General features: G+C 37.2%; 1 protein-coding gene across 1 annotated transcript in view; it reads right to left on the reverse strand.

Annotated features, from left to right (window-relative positions):
* The window catches only part of LOC114068946 (protein unc-13 homolog C), a 120,153-nt gene that overhangs the window by 20,324 nt on the left and 80,418 nt on the right, over positions 1 to 19,411 (reverse strand). Inside the window, exons 21-28 of the mRNA XM_027905422.1 lie at positions 19,159 to 19,236; positions 15,799 to 15,876; positions 15,409 to 15,438; positions 9,096 to 9,184; positions 6,742 to 6,891; positions 5,354 to 5,477; positions 2,846 to 2,902; positions 1,701 to 1,781 (exon numbers count right to left, since the gene is read on the reverse strand). Coding sequence (XP_027761223.1) covers positions 1,701 to 1,781; positions 2,846 to 2,902; positions 5,354 to 5,477; positions 6,742 to 6,891; positions 9,096 to 9,184; positions 15,409 to 15,438; positions 15,799 to 15,876; positions 19,159 to 19,236 — 687 coding nt within the window. The remainder of the gene's footprint in view (positions 1 to 1,700; positions 1,782 to 2,845; positions 2,903 to 5,353; positions 5,478 to 6,741; positions 6,892 to 9,095; positions 9,185 to 15,408; positions 15,439 to 15,798; positions 15,877 to 19,158; positions 19,237 to 19,411) is intronic.

Genomic DNA, 19,411 nt, shown 5'->3' on the forward strand with positions numbered 1-19,411 from the left:
AAGACTGGCCATTATATTCACCTGCTCCTCGTGCTCCTGTCTGAGGGGTTTCAAGGTTTGTAGGTGACACAGGAGGTTTGAAGGGCACGGTGACAAATGAAAGGGGCAGATGTCAAGTGTATGGAAATCAACGCTGGAGCCACTGCAGCCTCAGCCAAAACTTGACAATGTCACACAAGCCCTGTTGGGTGTGGGTGTCGCTCTGCAGGGAGCCTCTGGGTGTACAATGGAAACTAGGACAATATTATCAATATACATATTCTCTGGGCTGAGATAATGAGACAGCAGAGAGAACTCAGTTTGAGATAACGGGCCAGAAAGCCACTTCTCCTAACAGTAAATTGCAAATTAAGCTAAAAAGACTATATATATATATATATATATATATATATATATATATATATCTTGCTACAGTTCTTTTTACATAATATAAAACCTCATGATAGACTATATATATTTAAGATGAAAAAGTATTCTTTTGTTTTATATTCTTTGAAGCCTTAATTACACCATCAACTATTAAATGATAATTGTTTCTCAGTTAATTAAATGAAAGGAAAAATAAAAAAAGACTGCAAGTACAGAGATACTCCTCCCTGCAAAACCTTTCCTTACCACAGTCATGTGCCTAATTTCTGAACACATACCATATGCCACTTTTACCACTCTTCTATTCTTATTTGGGCAGCCTTGTTTTTTGCTTTTAAACCAAATTTACTTAGCATTACCAAAAAAATTCTGTATTTTGATCATTACGCTCATGAACTGCATTCCAAAATCAACACAGCAGTCTTTTTCTTCTTGAGGTATCATCTCACAGAGTTTGTCTTTGTTCACTTCCTACCAGTATAAGCCCTATTTCTGCACAGTCAAGGTTATTTGCTTGGTGTTTTGGAAAGCAAAGATTTTGCCATATCGGGTTCCAAAGTAACGGAAGCAGTTCTAATGCCATGTCATTGCCTTACAGTTTGAAAACAGGCTTTTCAGAAAGCATTATTTAGCTCAGTTTATGAATGTAGCACACGGAGATGAGAATACTGAATAAATAAAGGATTTCCCCTGTTTAACCTTTCTCTCCATCTTTAGACTTTTTCTTTAGTAAAATGATCAATACATATCTCTACCTCTGTGCTGGAAATTGAGGCAAGGTTAGCGTTTAGATTTTTCCCAACTTTTGTGCATTTAGAATAAATGCTTTCAACAGAAAATAGATTCATGTACTGAGCTGAAGGCTTCACATGGATTTATTTGGGAGCATGCAGTACTTCAACATTTTGTTCCATTTCTGTTTCCACAACATTAGTAATCCCCAAAGATTATTTTTTATTTCTGAAAGAAAAGCCAATTCCACTGCAAATCAAAAAATGCAATGGGGGAGTCCTCTCTGATGCTTTTTTCTTGTCTTTTGAGACTCTATAGCTGCCTCCTTACCTTCCTGATGTGCAGTCTCTTCACAGCAGACACAAGCCCACGCTGTTATTCTTGTAACTGGTTGCTTTTAAGTTATACCAAGTAACGATACAGGCCAATGTGAAAAGCACTGATAAGTACATTAAATAATACTCCTTATTGGCTTCTTTTGACTTCAGAAACCCAATCTGTGAAGACTACATGAAAGTCTCCAGTTTTTTTATCAAAAAACCTGTCAGTCATGTTCTTGGTCATTCCAGCACAGAAGAGAAAACCACATAAAGCTGTACCTTTATAGTCACCAGTGCTACTTCCATTATTGCACATTGCCTCAGGGTCAGGCTTTTGGCTTCCTCTCGAATCACATGGTCCTGCAAAGCAAGTGAAGAATTGGTTTTGAAAGGAAACTATTGTGGATTGTTCTTGGAAAAACAAATATACAAAAAAAATCTGCCAAATGCCCTTCAAGGACACACGATTAACAGGGACTAATTCAACTTCAGACTTCTTTTACAACAACCTAGAGCAATCATGTTGTTTCTTGAAAACATGGACTGCAGGGGAAAAGATCCCCTGTTTAATACTGAGTATCTGCATAGCTTTATTTATTTTCCTAGGATGTGTTACTTCTCTGTTCTGGGGGATGGGGGAAAGGTTAAAATTTAAGTTCAAATAATTAGTTGTTACAGAAATTATTAATCTTTTTAATAAACCTGAGAGTTTAACTAATGTTTGTTAATGCCCCATTTTTTTTTTTTAAAGAGAGGTTCCTGTCAGAACATGTTAAACAGAGTCATAAAGTGATGAAATCTTTGTCTAATATAAGCCCAAGTGACTTACTTATTTATGACATTTTAACTCCTCTAGCAAACCAAACAATTATTCATAGAAACACGAGTTATCACATATCTGCACAAATCTGAATTCCTAATGGCAAAATTGATTGGCAAACAACTGACATCAGTATCAAACATCTCAGCTGTCCATTAAGTGGACTCTAGTACTGTACTGCTGAAGAGTTTATTGCAGAGATAAATACTGTGTTTCAATGCACACCATAAATAATGCACAGAAAGAAAATTAATAGTTTTCTCACCTTGGAGCTTTTTAGAACTGGTTCCAGAAGGGAACACAAAGATGTCATTTTTTTTTTTTTGTGGTGTTTAATACTTTTAAAGGCTAGTTGTGCAATAGGGTAATGATATCTTCTTGGCCCATCCAGTGATCACTTACCATATAAGTAATCAGTCATTTATCCATAATTGGGTTTTGATGAAACTGTAAAACCATTATTCACCTTTGAGTAGTTACTGCCATATTTGATCTTATTACGTTAAATGAGAGTGAGGCCTGAAGTTTGGCCTCACAGTCACTAATTATCCATCTATTTTTTTCATTAGCTCAAGCCATTCACAGCTTCATCTGGCTCCATTACCTTGAGTTTTGACAGTTGTCCAAGATCTTTGGCTGCACTGAATATCATCTGGGGCCCCTGTAATCACATTGAAAATTAAGGAAACAGACTCACTACAGCACGTTTGCTTTTTATGTCAACATGATCTTACTGTCTGCCAGGATATCAGGCAAAAGTCAAAAGTGTTTTGCAAAGTGTTTTGCAAAGCTAAATAAAAGTTTCAATTACATGTGAGACGCATTTCCCCTCAGTTGATAAGGCCAAGTTGTTGAATGCCTCAGCGGGATTCCCTCCAGGATTCCGCACTTGAAACAAATATTGCACATTCTGCTGATAGTGGTTTTGTGTCCTCCTTTCTGCTATCTCATTTGGTGTTTAATATTTTAAGCTGAGGCCGTGATTGCTCTCACACAGCGTGTCAGTGAGATATTTGTCCATGACCGCAGCTCTCAGGCGTTATGCTAAAATAAACAATCATCCTGGGAAGTGAACAGCCCTGAGGAACCTGCAGAAGCATGGCTGTCCACAGTGAAATCTCAGTAGAGTAACTGTTAAGAAAAAGCCTTTTTTTAAAAAAAAAGTGTTATGAAGTTAAAGCAATATTTTACAATAGCCAACTCCTGGCATGACACCAAAGGCCAATACCTACATGTTTGTCTCAGACAAACAGAATCCTACTGTAATTCCATGCTGACATCTTTCATCACAGTTACTCCAAATAATATAATTTTTTATATTTGTTACTTGGCATTTCAGCAAGACATAGTTCTGAATAACGGGATTTTATGGAAAAAAGGTTCATCCAACTTACACTGGACTAATTTTTCATCAGTCTTTCTGTACCAAAAGATTTCAGTTTTCAGAAATAATTTTGCTTCTATATCCTTCAATTGAAGAAGATGTAATATAGAACTGCAGCTTAAATCTTCATTAGCAGTGAGAATGGTAAGATAAATATGCAAATTAAAAAATAAACCCTGCTTCTGAATATGTGTGCCTCATCCTCAGACAGAAAGAAATAATCAGGGTTAGAAAAGAAAAAAATCTCTTACAGTATCCTACTTTTTATTGATTTTCTTTAATTGTCTGTTTAATAGTAAACAGAAGTAGTAAAATAAATGCAACTAATTAATACACCTTTCTCCTGCCAATGGAGACACTTAATATAGAGTCTACCACCAGTAAAACTCACCTCTGACCCATGCTATTATATGAATGAAAGTGTAACAACTGATCTTGCATAATGCTAATAAATGCTCCTAGTGCATGATGGAAAATGCCAATGATGTTTACCCAGTGTAAATTCTACTTACGTATTTGCAGATAAAATTTCCCCCCAGATTTTTGGAAATGCAAATTAAAGATCTCAGAAACATAAATTTCAAACAGTCATTCATTGAAAGAGAGGCTGTTTCTAATTATTCATAGTAAACAATGTCATTATGGTAAACATGAACAAATTCAGTGACTGGAGTCCTGGCTATGACTTTAAGATTAGCTCTAGTCTAGAATTTTTATTACTACCTTAGCACCATTTATACATTTTCTATTAGATTTTTTTCCTGCCTCTCCAGCAATATTCTTTCATGAGTCTTTAATATATGATATAATTTTATGATATGCCTTTAACATATGGACACTGACAGATTTTTAGCAGCTGAACCGATATCATAGGACGTACAGGGCAAAATTGCTCAAAGGCACACCATGACAACATCATGACTGTCTTGTCATAAGATGGTCAATTTATTTTAAACAAGATTGAAAACAAGAAGAATTAAGTTATGTTATCCTAGTCCCTCAAAAACACAAAAAAGCAATTAAAAAAAGGCCCTCCAACCCAGGCTCTTTTTTGTTGATCCCTAGACAGAATCAGATTTTACTGGTCAGCTCAGTCACCACTCAGAGTTCATGTCAGGCCATGACCCACATGGGTCTCGTGTAGCAGCCCTACCTTCTGTATTTGCAGTTTTGTTCCCTGTTCTTGTCAGGCTGTAAATGCAGTCCTGCACAAAAAGGACCTCCCATCAAGTCTGCTATTAAAATATCCCAAATCTTTAGAGCTATATTTGGCTTAAGCTTCCTGATGTTAATTAAGTGCTGCCTCAAGATGAGGAATGGCACAGCAGGCAAGCCTGGAGACTGGGATGGGGCATTCCTGCCTTTCTGGAACCTGCAAAAATGGAAGGGATTGAATTTCTGCTGCAACGGGGAAGGGCAAGGAATACACTTTGTGTTACTGTGCACAATGAAGTAAAGAGCAATCAAACTTAAAAGCCCTTACATGAAAGCACACTACTAAGTCAGTGATGCAGCTTTTTTTACATGACTGTGCTCACAAAAACTGCTCTGAGTCAGGGCAGGCAGTGACAGCAGCAAGGTCTTCCACACCAGCTACATACAATTCATGTGTTATTCCTTGTGGTCAGGGTACAGAACAGGACAGTGTCAGACCCCTCGGCAAATACCTGATCAAGCACTTGATTACAATCCTTTAGAGCACGTGAGAATTACTGATGGAACACTCACGGTTTGGTCTGTCAGTGGTGGAAGCACAATTTGTTTTTCTATTTTGTTTAAGACCAACTTCCAGAGCTCTTTCAAAATCCGTTTCAGAACTGTCTTCTCACAGATTTTTGCAGAGATGCTTAAACTGGAATAAAACAAAACAAAACCAGTCACTGAAACTTGTATTAAGACCTCAGAGGTGCTGTACCAGTATATACTCAGAATAATGATCATTAAGGCTTAGCTTTTCTCTACCAATGAAAATTTCTCAGTAGCTCAGCTATTTTGCAATATTATCAGTAAATATTTTTGGTAAAAATTACTTGCAGATTACAAACTCACGTAAATCTCCACTATCTAATTTAATGCTTAGTACATAACTGATGTATATTTATTAGAAATGCAAAATGATGATGAGTTATAAAGTTTGACGGATGACAGAATTTAGCACTCCCACGCCCCTGAATTAAAGTTTTGGCATATAATTTATGTCTTAGAAATAAAAAACAAATGTGTCCCTTATTTTATATTTCTGCTGGGATGTAGAAGTAGGTGCTGACAGCTAATGCATATTCACAGCTACTGTTTGCAAGCATTTATTTCTATGTACTGACATGTTTGTGCAGTCATGCTATTTATTAACAGTGAAATTAAATTTTTGGAGCATCTTTTCCATCTTAACTTTGAAAATGTCTGGCTAGGGAAATTATGCATGAGGAGCCAAAAGGGTATGTAATTCGTGTCTGTGTGACTGGGGAGACCTGAAGTGCAGGATCAGTGCCAGGCTGCTTGTTCAACCACTTTCAACAAAAAGCCACTGGTGTTTCACAAGTACCAGCAAGAAAAGCAACGTGCTTACAGATGTGCCTGTGCTGCACATGGGCTTGCAGAGCCTGTCACTGCTGGATGATGAGAAGATAAGTTACCCTTACTTTCAGAGGCCAGAGTAAGTTTCCAGGTCCCTTAAGAAATTTAGGATTTTACCAAATGAAAAAACAAACAAACAACCTGGTCTTTAGGTGGTGAGCAGGTTTTTGGGGACAAAGTGCATATTAATCAGCAGTGGGACACTGGGTGCCAGCCTAGAACAAATGCCAGTTTCAGTATGGGAATTTATTTTTGTTCTTTTGTTGAGTACAATCTTTTTTCATAACGTGGCAAGTGGAGGAGAAGCTGTACACCAGTTCCTTTGCAATGACTCAGAACATGACAAGACGTAGAAAGGCAAGTATGTAGCTCGTGTAAAAATTGCTTAGTCGAGGTAAACAGGTTAAGCATGGTATTCTGCACACATGTGACTACTGCAAGTATTAAACCCACTACAGAGTGTTTCTAGGTATTAACAATCCTTCAGGGTAACACCAAGAAAGCCTGACTGTAGCATCCAGTTCCTAATCTGCCACACTTACGTTTTGTCCAGGAAATCCATGAGAGGCCGGAGCACAATCTCAGCATCGATGGCTGCACTGTTCTTGTTGGCTGCTGCATTCCCATTGCCTCTCATTTGATTCAGTTCATTGCTCATTTGCCTTACACAATCTTCAATAACAAATTGGAAACTAAACGATGAAAAATAAAAAAGAAGGATGAAAGAACTCAACATTCATCATTTTGCATCAGGGTCTTCACCAAGATTTAAATCTTCTCTGCAGGGGTGCAAAGTTCACAAATGAAGATACTCTGGCAGCTGAAAATAACTTCTACTAAGAACCATAGCTCATATGAGTAATTCATCCAATGTTCTGATCTTTTCCCCCTTTTCTATTCTATGATGTTTTTCATACTCTTGTGGTGCCAAGTATTTATTTTCTGAAAGCACCAGATGTATCAGAATCTGTAGGTTAGAGCATGGCTGACTACCAGCTATGGACGATTTCTCAAGATTTCATTGTTGGTGTGAAAGAACAATGGGAGCAGTTGACAATAAATAGTTTTTCTCTTGATAGTGAATATGAACCAAGCTTTGATATTCTTCTGGAGGACAGATAAAAAACTTCTACTGATTTTACCTCATTTGGCTCAATTGGACTTTTTATGGGTTTCACACAAAGTCAGTGCCATCAGAAGCTTTGCTTACTTCTTTGCAACTAGAGAGAGCTAAAGCATTTGGACTGTTTAAAATATCCTTTTGCAAAAAACCCTGCTTAGAAGTACTGAAACTTTTCCTCCTGGGAGGAAACTTTTTCCACTTCAAAGTGAGTGTGAACACATTCTTGCTCCTCAAGTTTGTATCTGTTCAGCTTTTCTGAAAACTATTCTGTTTCCTAACTGATCTGGTTAAGTGTCTGACAGTCCTATAGTGCTATTGATGTGATAAAGTCTTTGGTCAATATATTATACAATGCAGAACAGCGGTAAATCAGAATCATCGGTTCAGAGGCAGAACGAGTCTCTGCACACATGGCAATTTGGTTTATGGGTTGATTTACGATGAAGTGAAATGGTTTAGGATTACTTTATCAACAGAAATGCCAAATAGAGGCCAGAAATATATCAGGGCTATTAAAGTGAAAAGATAAATGGCAAAGATTAACTTGAGAAAAGTGAAAGAGAATTTACTATGAGAGAAAAGAAACATTATAATTAGGCAGTAAGCTTTTCCACTGGCATGGCTAATCATAAAAAGAAATTGCAAACCTCCATGTGAAAAAACTGGAAAACTTAGAAACTTTTCAAAGTTCTCTTGGAAGTATACTTACCTACACACTTCAAAGCCCTAGATAAAATTGCATGAGGCTGCCAGTGAAGCTGCTCGTGTACATCCTTGAGACCAGTCCCTCCAACAAGTGTCAAAATAATTCATTGTCTTTCTTGACATTAGCCATCTTTCTAACCTTGTTAACCTCACAAATCCAAGAAGTAAACTGACCCATGAGGAATGTTCTAGCTATATGGAGCATATCCTAGATTGAGCTATTCTGGGTTCTCTTTTGCAGAAACCTAGTCAGTTCATTCAGAAAGAAGCCCTGGAAAGCAATAATATTCATGCACCGTCAATGATCCGAGAACCAGGGCCTGGGAGCAAAAATAAAGCAAGACAATACAGCAAACTAAGCACACAGAAAAAAGCAAACACTGTCCACCCAGACAGTTCATTGGTGGATTACAAGTAAGTAACTACGGACTTTGCTTAATGAACACCACTACGGCACTAATCCCTCTCTCTTAGATTTCTTTCTAATCTGAAGCAAAAGTAACTTACTGCTTCTTAGACCACAGGCACTCCTGGCACAGCACCATACTCATTCAAGACTGCACTCTGACTAATGAAAGATTTGGAGAGTAAGGCTCAGTAGACAATTTTTGCAGAGCCACAGGCAAGCAAATGACGCAAGAAGGCCATTCATGATGACCATTTGGAGCAGGGTAAACATAGGCAGACATCCCTGACTGAAGCAGGCCACGTGGAAAAAGCTGTCAGTCTCAGGAAGTAACATAAACATGGTCAGAGAGAAAACTTCAACATAGCATCAGGCAGGAACAAACCAGCAACTCTGCTTTCCAAAAAGCAGAACAAAAGTCATCAGCCTCACCTCTGTAACACATTCATGTCCACAGATGATCTTCAGTTTTGTTTACAGTGAGGTTAATGTTAATTGTTTCAGTCTAAACACATACACAGACACAAAGGCACACACCACTTCATCAGGGCAGAGGCAAGCCATGCCTTGGGACATCCAAACAACCACCCAGACTTCATCAACGAGGTAGATTTTTGAGCAGGAATATTTCTCTAAGGTTTGCAGTAGAAGGGGTTTGTTACCTTGCAGCATATGTTACACTGAGTTCATCCAATACACTGCTAAGTTTCGCCTGAAGTTCTTTTAGAACAACACTAGCTTCAGGATCCAACTGCAAAGAGATAAAGAATGTTATATTTTACTTATACACTAGGTTTCTGTGTCTCCCATTACAATTAATTAATTAGGAATTATGTGCGCCAATTCACTGCACTATGGAAAACCAAATGTGGAAACACCTGTTGCAACACAGAATTGCTTTATTAGGCCTAAAAATCCAATTAGCATTTAAAGAAAAATATGGAAAATATTTGACTACCATAGTGAAGAATGATATTGTTAGAAATCAAACCTGTGCCATTGAAAAATGACTGTCTATGGGATTGTGTAAATTGGGTTGGCAGTCACAAGGACAGAAGTACCATTATCAGACAGGCACTATTCACAAAGCACAGCAAGGGAAGGATATATAAGAAGTTAGTGCTTGTGTTAATAGTACTGCAGACGTTTTTATATTTTTATTATTTTTTGTACATGTCACCACTGTTGGTATTTCTTTTTTGTGATTTGCATTGCAGATGTTTCCATATTTCCATTAATGCAGTGTAAAAGTAGAACAGCCAGCACTGGAAAAGATGGCTTGAAGACCATCCATGCTGCTTCTACTGTTAAGAGTATGCAGGAAGGGAATCTACCAAATTCCAGGACTGCTGTTTCTAAAAGCCATTAAGGCATACATAATTCAAGCACAGAGCAACACATTCTGATGCACAGGGAGCAGCTCCTGTACCTCTGATACAGGTTTTCTAAACATAGAAAATGCAGGGGAGAAAGATATTTTTTCATTTACAGAGATGAGGATACATGCATAGATATTTAATCAAAAAGGTACCATGTTATTGATTAGCAGCTTGTTTATTTGCTATGCATTCTTTTTCAAATGAAAAAACCGTAATTTTTTCATCTCCTTTAACATTAGTATTTAGGGAAAATAGTGACAGCCCATTGTGGGATATGACTGATGATCATCAGGATCAGCAGCTGAATGTGAATTAGTAGTTCATTTTCCAGGCCTTTCAGTTATCTATGTCCCAGTGTTAAGGAATGATTTGCAATGATAACCCTCAATTTCTGGACTCTGTTCTGCAGTAAGGTCAGGTACAGATCTGACAATTTCAAAGGACCTGTGCATTTTGAATACATAATCAGCTCTGTCTCTATTTGCATTTTCCTATCTTTCAGCTGCATGAGTAGCATTTAGTGCTTATCATTCATCTGGTGCTTCAGAGTGCTCTGGTGCAGCAGGTCAGTTCTCTTAATCACACTTCAGAGACAAGGGGAAGCTATCCCAGCACACTGGATAAATTATGTGAGACTACACAGGAATTCTATAGCAAAGTAAACTCTCAAATAGATCCAGTGATCTGCTGTGTTCTGTCTTAGACCATCCTTTCTCTCCTTAGAGATGATGTGTGATTTAAAAACATAGAAAATCCAAGATTTTCACTACAATTATTGACGAAAACCTTGAATAGGTGACAAAGGGGGATTTACCACACATCCTTTAGAAGGTACTCAGTATTTTGTAGCACTCTTCTAATCTGACAAGCTCACTTTTTACTATTGTAAGTACTTACTATGGTTACTTACAGACTTAGCTTTGAATTACTTTGCACTGAGAGTTCTGTTGCTTCTCTATATCTTAGCAGTTTTCCTGGCAGATACACTGTGACAGTTCATACACTTAAAGTGATTGTTTTCCTTCATATGAAAAGCAGGGATTAAAGAGCTAATTTTACTGCAATGTCTACATTAGTTAATAGAGTTTACTACCAAAGGCAAAGATTTTTCCACGAAATGCATTTCACTAGGGAGTTATACCACCTCCTTTGGTGGGATACATTTAAAACACAAATTTAAGACCAGAATATTAACATAACCAGAATATTTAAGACTGGAATATCAACATTTAACAAATACTGAACACATAAGCATTCACACTGAACATGGTACGTGTCAAAATAAGCACAAAATACCAGGCAGGCAGAAGACTCAAAATTTCTTAGCAGATCATGCACAAGCTAGAGAATCACCTTGTTACTGGGCCTACAGAGGTCAATGTAGTTACTTTCTTTTAGAGGTTATTGTGATAACCAGAAAACACAATACATCTGCTAAATTCACCTAGAGTTGGACTTAGTCTGGACAAAAAAAATTGTATTAAATACTGATGCCAGATATAATGACACACTCTAAAAGGGTGCATGCAAGTGTTAAACGTTTTAGAGGGCTTTGTGCTCACAAATTGCATGAACAAGTTTGTGTGTGCACAGCTGGAGGCATCTGGCAGGACATCCAGCCTCGTGCTCATGCTTGCTGATGCGGAGCCAGAGGGAGGAGTGGAGTGGAAAGAGGTATGCGGGCTGCCCACCAGGTGCTGGGCACCTGGGGATGCTCTCAGGGCTAAGAATATGTTAGCAAGAGTTTGAAATGTCACTGTTCCTTTGTTTAACTGGAAAATACGGTGATTTGAGTGTCTCACAAGAACTAAAATGTGCACTTTTCATTTATTTTAACATGTGCCTTCTATGTGCTACTGACTGTCCTCAGGCATCATCCAAATGTACCAGAACCATGATTTGCCTTTTTTTTTTTCCTCACATGGTGGGAGCAGGCAAGTGAGACAGTAGGCAGTGCTGATCAGCATCTGAGATGATGTCATACAGGGATATACAGATATGAAAATGAAGTATCTCCAATCCTGGAGACTTTTCTTTTTTTCCTGAAGTTTCATCAGCTCCATTGAGCTTGATGAAGAAGTAATAAAACCCAACAAACTTGCCTGAATTATTTTTCAGGAAAATAAATGGAAAAAAGTCCTAACTGAATAGATTATTTTTGGAAAAAGAAAAAGAAAAAAAAAAGATGAGTGTGATTAGTGTGCCATATCTGATTTGAGCATCAAAAGAGAAAAGACCATTTATCCCTTAGCTCTTTGGATTTCACTTCCAGTTCACAGCATGTGTGGGCTAGTCTTAAAAACATCCATAAGTTGCTCAGGTATCAAAACTGGATTTTTTTAAGGAGCAAACTGAATGTGTAAATCACTTTTTACCAATTCTTAATTTGCTTGGCTTTCTTAGAGTCATATTTCTGTTACTTTACCACCTCCCTAAATAATTGAGTTAATTTTTACCCACAGCAGAATATACTCATAAATTTGTTGGCACTCTTCATGAGATTTGTTAATTATGGATTATTATACAGACAATGAGAACTCTGACTTTTTCTGAGTGCTACACAAAACCAGATAATACATTTGCTGAACAGCTGAAAAACAAGAAATATTTGAACATCAGTGTTTCCAAATGCTGCCTGTCTAAAACTGTGACTATTTTTACACTGACAAGCCTTGGAAAAGAGTTAAGAATCTGATGAATTTGGCTGCTTTCAACATAATGTGTTGGATTGAGGTATTCCCTGCTGTAATTTCGTGTGTGCTAGTAGGGACATAATCTTGTTAACTGCAAATTTGGTAGTGTTTCTGTAGGAAACTACAGAGATGCAAATTACTTTTGCAGGAGTTAAATGGAACCCCTCTAACCTGAATTTCATTTATCTGCAGTTTCACAGGTCTAACTGCTTATAGTTTCATAATGCAGTTACTTCTCTTCAGAAAATAGTTTTACTTATCCAGGAAAGATAGAGGTATTTATCAGATCAATCTCTTTAGTGGTTCTTTTTGTCTCTGATACACATCATCCTTCCTCTACCCCCACTAGACTCTCTAGGGACAGTGAGATGTTTGGCTGCTGCTGCTACAACTACACTTATGAACACTTGGGCCTCTGACTCCACAGATTTAAAGACGGACACTTCAGAACCGTCTTGCTTAAGTCTGGCCCTCTGTCATCCCATCAAAGTCTATAAAGCCACATATGGATTCCTATAGGAATTCCTAAGCTTTACATATAAAGTTGGAACTGAACTTATCCAAGTGGAAATATGATTTATCTGCAGTCATTATAATACTGTCATACATAAAGCTTTACACCTTTTTTTTTTTATCCTAATTGCTGTAACTCATTTCTGCCATGTTCTGCCATCTGATGAAAAGCAACACAAGCATTAACTTTTTTTTCTTTCTCTTTTATCAGCTTCCAACATGTCAGACATGAGAAAAGTACTTAGTGTAAATGTATGCATTCCTTTTGGATCAAACAAACAGGAGCTAAACCAAAATTTTATGACAATGAATCTGTTCTCATGTTTTTGGACTTGATTTAAAAAACCCAAAACAAACAGTGGGTTGAATCCCACTTTACTACTCTTTATTGTGGCAGACTGTTCTCATTGATATAATTTTTAAGTACCCTTTCTACTTTGCTGCAGCAGAAGAGGATAGTTATAAAGAAACTCATATTGTTCAGACTATTTTATTTTAATGGTGGGGATGCTGAGAAACCAGTTTTTTCTCTATTTATAGAGCTCCCTGCCCTGCAATATGCAATAAGCCTACCCTGAACACAGGGATTGCTGCTTGATTGTTGCTGTTTTGACTGCACAGTTTGAAAGACATACTGCTCACAGTATGACACTGAGGAGATTAACAGCATTTAATTTTTCTTAGAATTAGTTTTGCTTCAACTGAAATAGGTCTCATTATTCTACTGAAAATCATCTGACTTTTATGCCCTCCACAAGTAAAATATTAAACTATTTTTTCCCTGCAAGGAAACTGCTTACAGATTTTATTGCTGGCTTTGTTTCTTATAAGTACCAGTCCAATAAGCCAAATTGGCCATTAGCAAATGTGCTTTTGGAATAGCTAGGGGAATTCATATTCTAATTTGAGGACAAACATTTTAGGGGCACTTTGATATGGGTGACAAAAAATTGAATGTGAATGTACTTTTCTTCAAGAAATTGCCCTAATGAGAAACAAACAAAACTCTGAATATATTTTTTAGATCTTTTTTCTTAGACTGTGAATCAGAGATGCACTTAAGGTACCTAACAAATGGATATTAGAAAAATATATCCAAACTCTCTATGAGGGTTGTATGTTGTACCACATTTATAGGAAATGTTGCTTTGGTACTCTAACAACCTTAATAATTCATCCTCATTAACATCAAAAGGAAAGCAACAAGGACTGAGAAGTGATGAGAGATTCTGAAAGAAAACTGCAATGAAAAAGTCCTAATTATTTTTTGTACTATTATTTTTTATTGTATAAGGTATTGTGAGCAAAAACCTTAACATTTTCTTGAGGGAAATGGAACATTTTGGAGACTCAAGTAAGTATTCTGATTTGAAATTAATTTGATAGAAATAAAATGCTACTCAGCTTTCCTCTGCCCTTGTCTGTATCGGGATTTATGGACAATTAGCAGTTTTTATGAATCATGACATTTAAATGTGGGATTGGATCCAAGACCTAATACAAAAGTACTTTGCACAGAACATAAGAGCACAGAAGACAAGTTTATTTGTAATATATAAAAGTGAAAGAGGATTAAGAGGAACCACAAACCCAGCCATGTCTGGATGATAAATATACATCCTCCAAGTTTGGTCGGACGTTTTCAATGCCAGCAAGGCTGCAGAAGTTGATTTCATGTCTTCTGGAGCCATGGCAGCTTCAAGAAGCTGTTACTGGCTCAGCAGAACCTCCTCACCATGGAGTGCATGAAATGCACGGAACTGGAAATGTATTTTCCAGTTCTCTCTGTAACGTGTCCACATTAGTGGACTTGTAAATTTTGTGAATTTATCAAACTGCAGTCTCAACAAGAAAGAGCTGATGTCTCTGTAACTTCTTTTTTAAAGCCACCTACTGTTACTAAGTGTATTATGTTCATGGCCTAAACATTGCTCCTCAACAAGATGACATATGTTAATGTCTTCACTGTGTTTCAGAACAGTCAAAGACTACAGTCAGCAAAGTACTGAAGAATGTGTTTATGTCCCTTTACTGTTGACAGGACTTGAGGCACTTTTAAGTCTTCTGAAATAAAAAAGGAGACAAAGCTAAGCATGTTCTGGACTGTTGAATAGCAGCTCTTGGTAAACTGGTGCCCTCAGATACTGAAAAGTGCACTTAAAATGTTTTATAGTTGTTTTTTTTTTTAAAGCTTTGAAAGACTTTACACTATCTGCCTAGTAAAACTTTTCAATTTAGAGTGTCAAATGAATGCCCAAGCATAGCTCTTTTTGATTTTAGATCATAGGGAATTACACAAATGCATCGATGGAAGTAAGTAGAAAATGTGACTGTTCTTAGCCTCAGAAAATAACGGTCAGGAATAATAAAAGATGCTTACTATCACAAACCTCATAAGAGAATCTCTCTCCTTCTTTCTTCTGCTCAGTGGATTGCAAGTCAAAGGCATTAGACAAAGACATGACACATTACAGACAAAACGTACCAATACATAAAAAGCAAAGTATAGTCCAGTACAAACATTAAAATAAAGCTGGCACTACAGATTGCAACACAGAACACCCAGTGCTGATTGAACATTACAGATCATTAGCATTTATATGTGAAATAGAGCTTGGTCTTTCTACTATTGTCAGGATGTTAAATAGGTCTTAGAGAGTTTTTTTCTTAACATTTTCATTTCCTTTGCAAGTACAAGTGAAACCTGTTACTAGGTTGCAAACATGGTGCTAATGATCTCTAAGGAACTTTGAATGAACCAGGAAACAAATATGGCTCACCTCCTTTCCTCCCATGGACTCAAACATTTTCTCAAGTTGGACTCTTAATTGTTGAATGTTGTTCATCAAGATACAGGCCTACAAAGAGAAAATCAGATGTGAGGTTGTGCATGACCAACTCCTCAGCAGCCCTGTATTTGTAGAATTATAGAATCATCAAGGTCGGAAAAGACCTCTAAGATCATCATTCATGCAACTGTGTTTTTCATAGGAGATCCCCAAACAGTGCTGCCTTTCCTTCTGCCTTTAACTGACAATCAGATCCCAGCCTTTCCCATCCTGAGCTGTATATCCCAGGGAGTTGCTACTTATACTTAGTACAGTTACATCTGATGGACTGATGCAAGTAGCACATCATCATCTCTTGGAGAGCAGAGGCAACAATGATCAAAGTGCTTTGGAGTGACAATAAGAGGGATGAAGGGGATTGCCAGATTGCTTTCTAGACCCAGCCTTCGCAGAAACCTGACAGCACCATGACCCAGATAACGGCTGATGCTGAAGTATTTGAATAAACCGACAGGCAGTTCTGCTAAGAACAGAATATTTCAGAAATATGCAGTTTTGCATTGCTTTTTTGCATTACTTGAAAAGTTGGTGAGTGAATTAGGCAAAAGAATTCTTATTTTAGTCTAGAAATGTTGCTGTTTAAGCACATTTTCTTAAGGCAGAACACAGAGCCAATGAGTAAAAGGGAGTGATTTCTGTATAAACATAAGGTCAAAAATAAAACATTAATTAAATTAAGGAGCTTTTTAAAAAGATCGTGGAAGAAAGAATCCATTACTAGAATTTTGTGTACTCAGATGACACTATATGCTGGTTTGTTATGATGTAGGAACAGCAATAAGACAATATTTGCTAAAAGAGCTCTGGTTGGCCAAGGCCAGTGTCTTCTAGTGCATGAGTGGGTATTTTAGGCACTGAAGTAATGCATATAAATAAATAAAACACATATACTTCTTTTCAGACAAGAAGGTGGTGATGGAAGATTACAGTGATTAATAATCATTTGTACCTTTCCAGTTAATAACATGTTCCAATGCAGTGCTGAAACATGGTGGGAATCAATAACATGATTTAGCTTTAATTATTAATACATTACTCTCAAAGGCACTTAGTATCAGAGTCTTTCTCAGCTGAAGAAGAAAAAAAAGAAATTTAATCTAACTTCTTAATACTTAGATTAGTGCTTCCCAGGAAAGCATGCTATTTGTGCTCCTGCAGAAGACAGCTGGCTCCGGATAGTGGTTGAAATGTTACCTCTCTGCCTGTCTCTTCTTATATTTGTCTATATACCTTCTATTAATTCACAATCATGTAAGACTGTGTCCTCCTTTCCGGTGCTATATCCTCTCTTCTAAAAAATTCAATATTCTGGAAATTATCTGCAATATCACAAGTCAGTAATTATAATTTCTGATGAGGGCATAAGTAGCTGAGTATGACACCTTGGTCCTTTTGTTCCAAACAAATGCAAATGCCTTTGACAACGTACTGAGGCTGCAACTGAAATACTTCCTACTGAAGCAGTTTTCAAAGTTTCCTTTGAGGCTGGCTCAGCTGGCTCTTTCAGAGCCTGAGCCTAACTTGTCTCACTGAAAAAATTGCTATTGTTGTCAGTAAAGAACATAACTTAAAAATATTTTCTTTTTATTTTATTATCATCTTGCCCTTCAGAACAGTCTTTGCAGCAATTTAGAGGAATCAGACAGTCAGATGCAACAACACATAGAAGTGAGTGGCAATTACAATGCATAAACCTGGGTTTGTTTGTAAATGCTGACAGGAGGTGGAAGATACACAGCTTTATGACAAGCATCTTCAACGTGCTTTTCTTTGAACAATTTATGTGCACATTTTGTAGTGTTTAATAAAATTACTAAAAGTATTGGCTTGAAAGGGAATGCCAAATTCTAATTTTAAGAATAAAAAGTGTTTGTTTTAATGCCTTCTATCAAATCTAATGCTGGAGACAGACATTTATTGTAGTTGAAATTAATAGAGCAAATGGTCTTTTATTAAGCTAAAAGTTATGTATTTCAGTAGGGCAACTTCTGTTAAAAAAAAGTTATGTTCCTCAAGGACATTTGGTACAATACTTTATACCTGGTCTAGTGGAAGGTGTCTCTGCCCATGGCAGGAGGGTTGGAATTACATGATCTTTAAGGTCTCTTTCAACCCAAACCATTCTATGATTTTGTGATACTCTAAGGAGATTAATTCCATCTAAACCCTTAATAAAGATGAGCCTATGAGGATGGCTTCAGAAATCTGTAACTCCAACAAGTAAAAAAATCCCACTGGACAGGTCAAAAGACAACACAAACAGTTTGGCTTGGTGATTCAGCACTGTATCAAAACTCATTTCTTCTAGAAGCCAGTCAGCTTTAGCTCAAATAGACGTCCTTCTGAATTCTATTACTGCATATATTGGAGACCTCTAGATCATCACACCTGCTCTCAACACAGAGAGCACGTCCTCAAGCCATGCACAGATGGGACAAGCACAGCTGAGATCTGTGATGGGCTGGGTAAGGGCTGTACCTTGAAAGGTGCACAGTGTGAGGATGGGGCTGCAGTTATTTATCTGCCTGTAGATTGATACAGTTGTACAACATGTCACTAAATACAGCAGGCATAGTGCTAAATGCTGCCAGTTGTGGGAGTACCAGCTTTGACTGAATATCGATGATACTGAAAAGTCAGTTTACAAGAATAATTTTCCTGGGTCTTGTTAAGATATTGATAATGCCTCCACCTGCTCAACCACATCTTTAGTGTCCACATCTCATTTATTTCTGAGTCCATGGCGATCTGGTCCTTCATTAGGGACTCCCTTGTAAGCAGTGAGGCACCAAAACAGCATGTGATTTTTTTTCTCACTGCTGTGTGGGTAAAGCACAGTGGTAGGAGCAGAAAGGTCTGCACACCTTCCCTGCACAGGGAACAATCATCCTATAACGCTCCAATGTACACACTGATAGAGAGAGGCAAGCCAGTGCAAAATGAAAACTCTAAACAAAAATGTTTTTGCTATTTGGGAAACAAGATGAAGATACATTCACCATATCCACTGCTAATGTCCAGGGTGTGTTTGCGGTCTTCTCTTTTTTTTTTTTTTTTTTTTTTTTTTTTTTTTTTTTTTTTTAAAAAACTTTAAAACTGAAATTATTAACTAGGATTTTTAACTAATGTCACCTCTTCCAGCTTGTACATGTCAATGTAAGCAGCTATGAAAATATGCTGACCTCCCTCCATTCATGCCTTTTAACATATAAAGAAGTGATTACATTTTCAGAAAGTACAATAAGTCATTTAAAGGTAGTTTCTGAGGCAGAAAAAACCACAGCTTCTTACCACATTTTCTTTATCACAATACGAGCTGAAGTAACTCGAAATAATTACAGCATACTGAAGAAGCACTTTGTTGATAGTCTAGAGGAGGAGAAGAATCTTTTAAATGGTAAATTTCATAATGTGGAACAAAAATAATAAAAAAGGAGGTTTATATAAAGGATAGATTTTACAGGTACTTACACATTTAGTATATAGTATTGTTTAGATATAATACAAACAACCCTGTGAGCACATTTTCAAAAGCCTGCACAGC

This window comes from Empidonax traillii, unplaced genomic scaffold (genome assembly GCF_003031625.1).
Source record: "Empidonax traillii isolate 1590-97213 ecotype Southwest subspecies unplaced genomic scaffold, ASM303162v1 scaffold1154:size169566, whole genome shotgun sequence".
In the NCBI taxonomy this organism is placed as follows: Eukaryota; Metazoa; Chordata; class Aves; order Passeriformes; family Tyrannidae; genus Empidonax; species Empidonax traillii.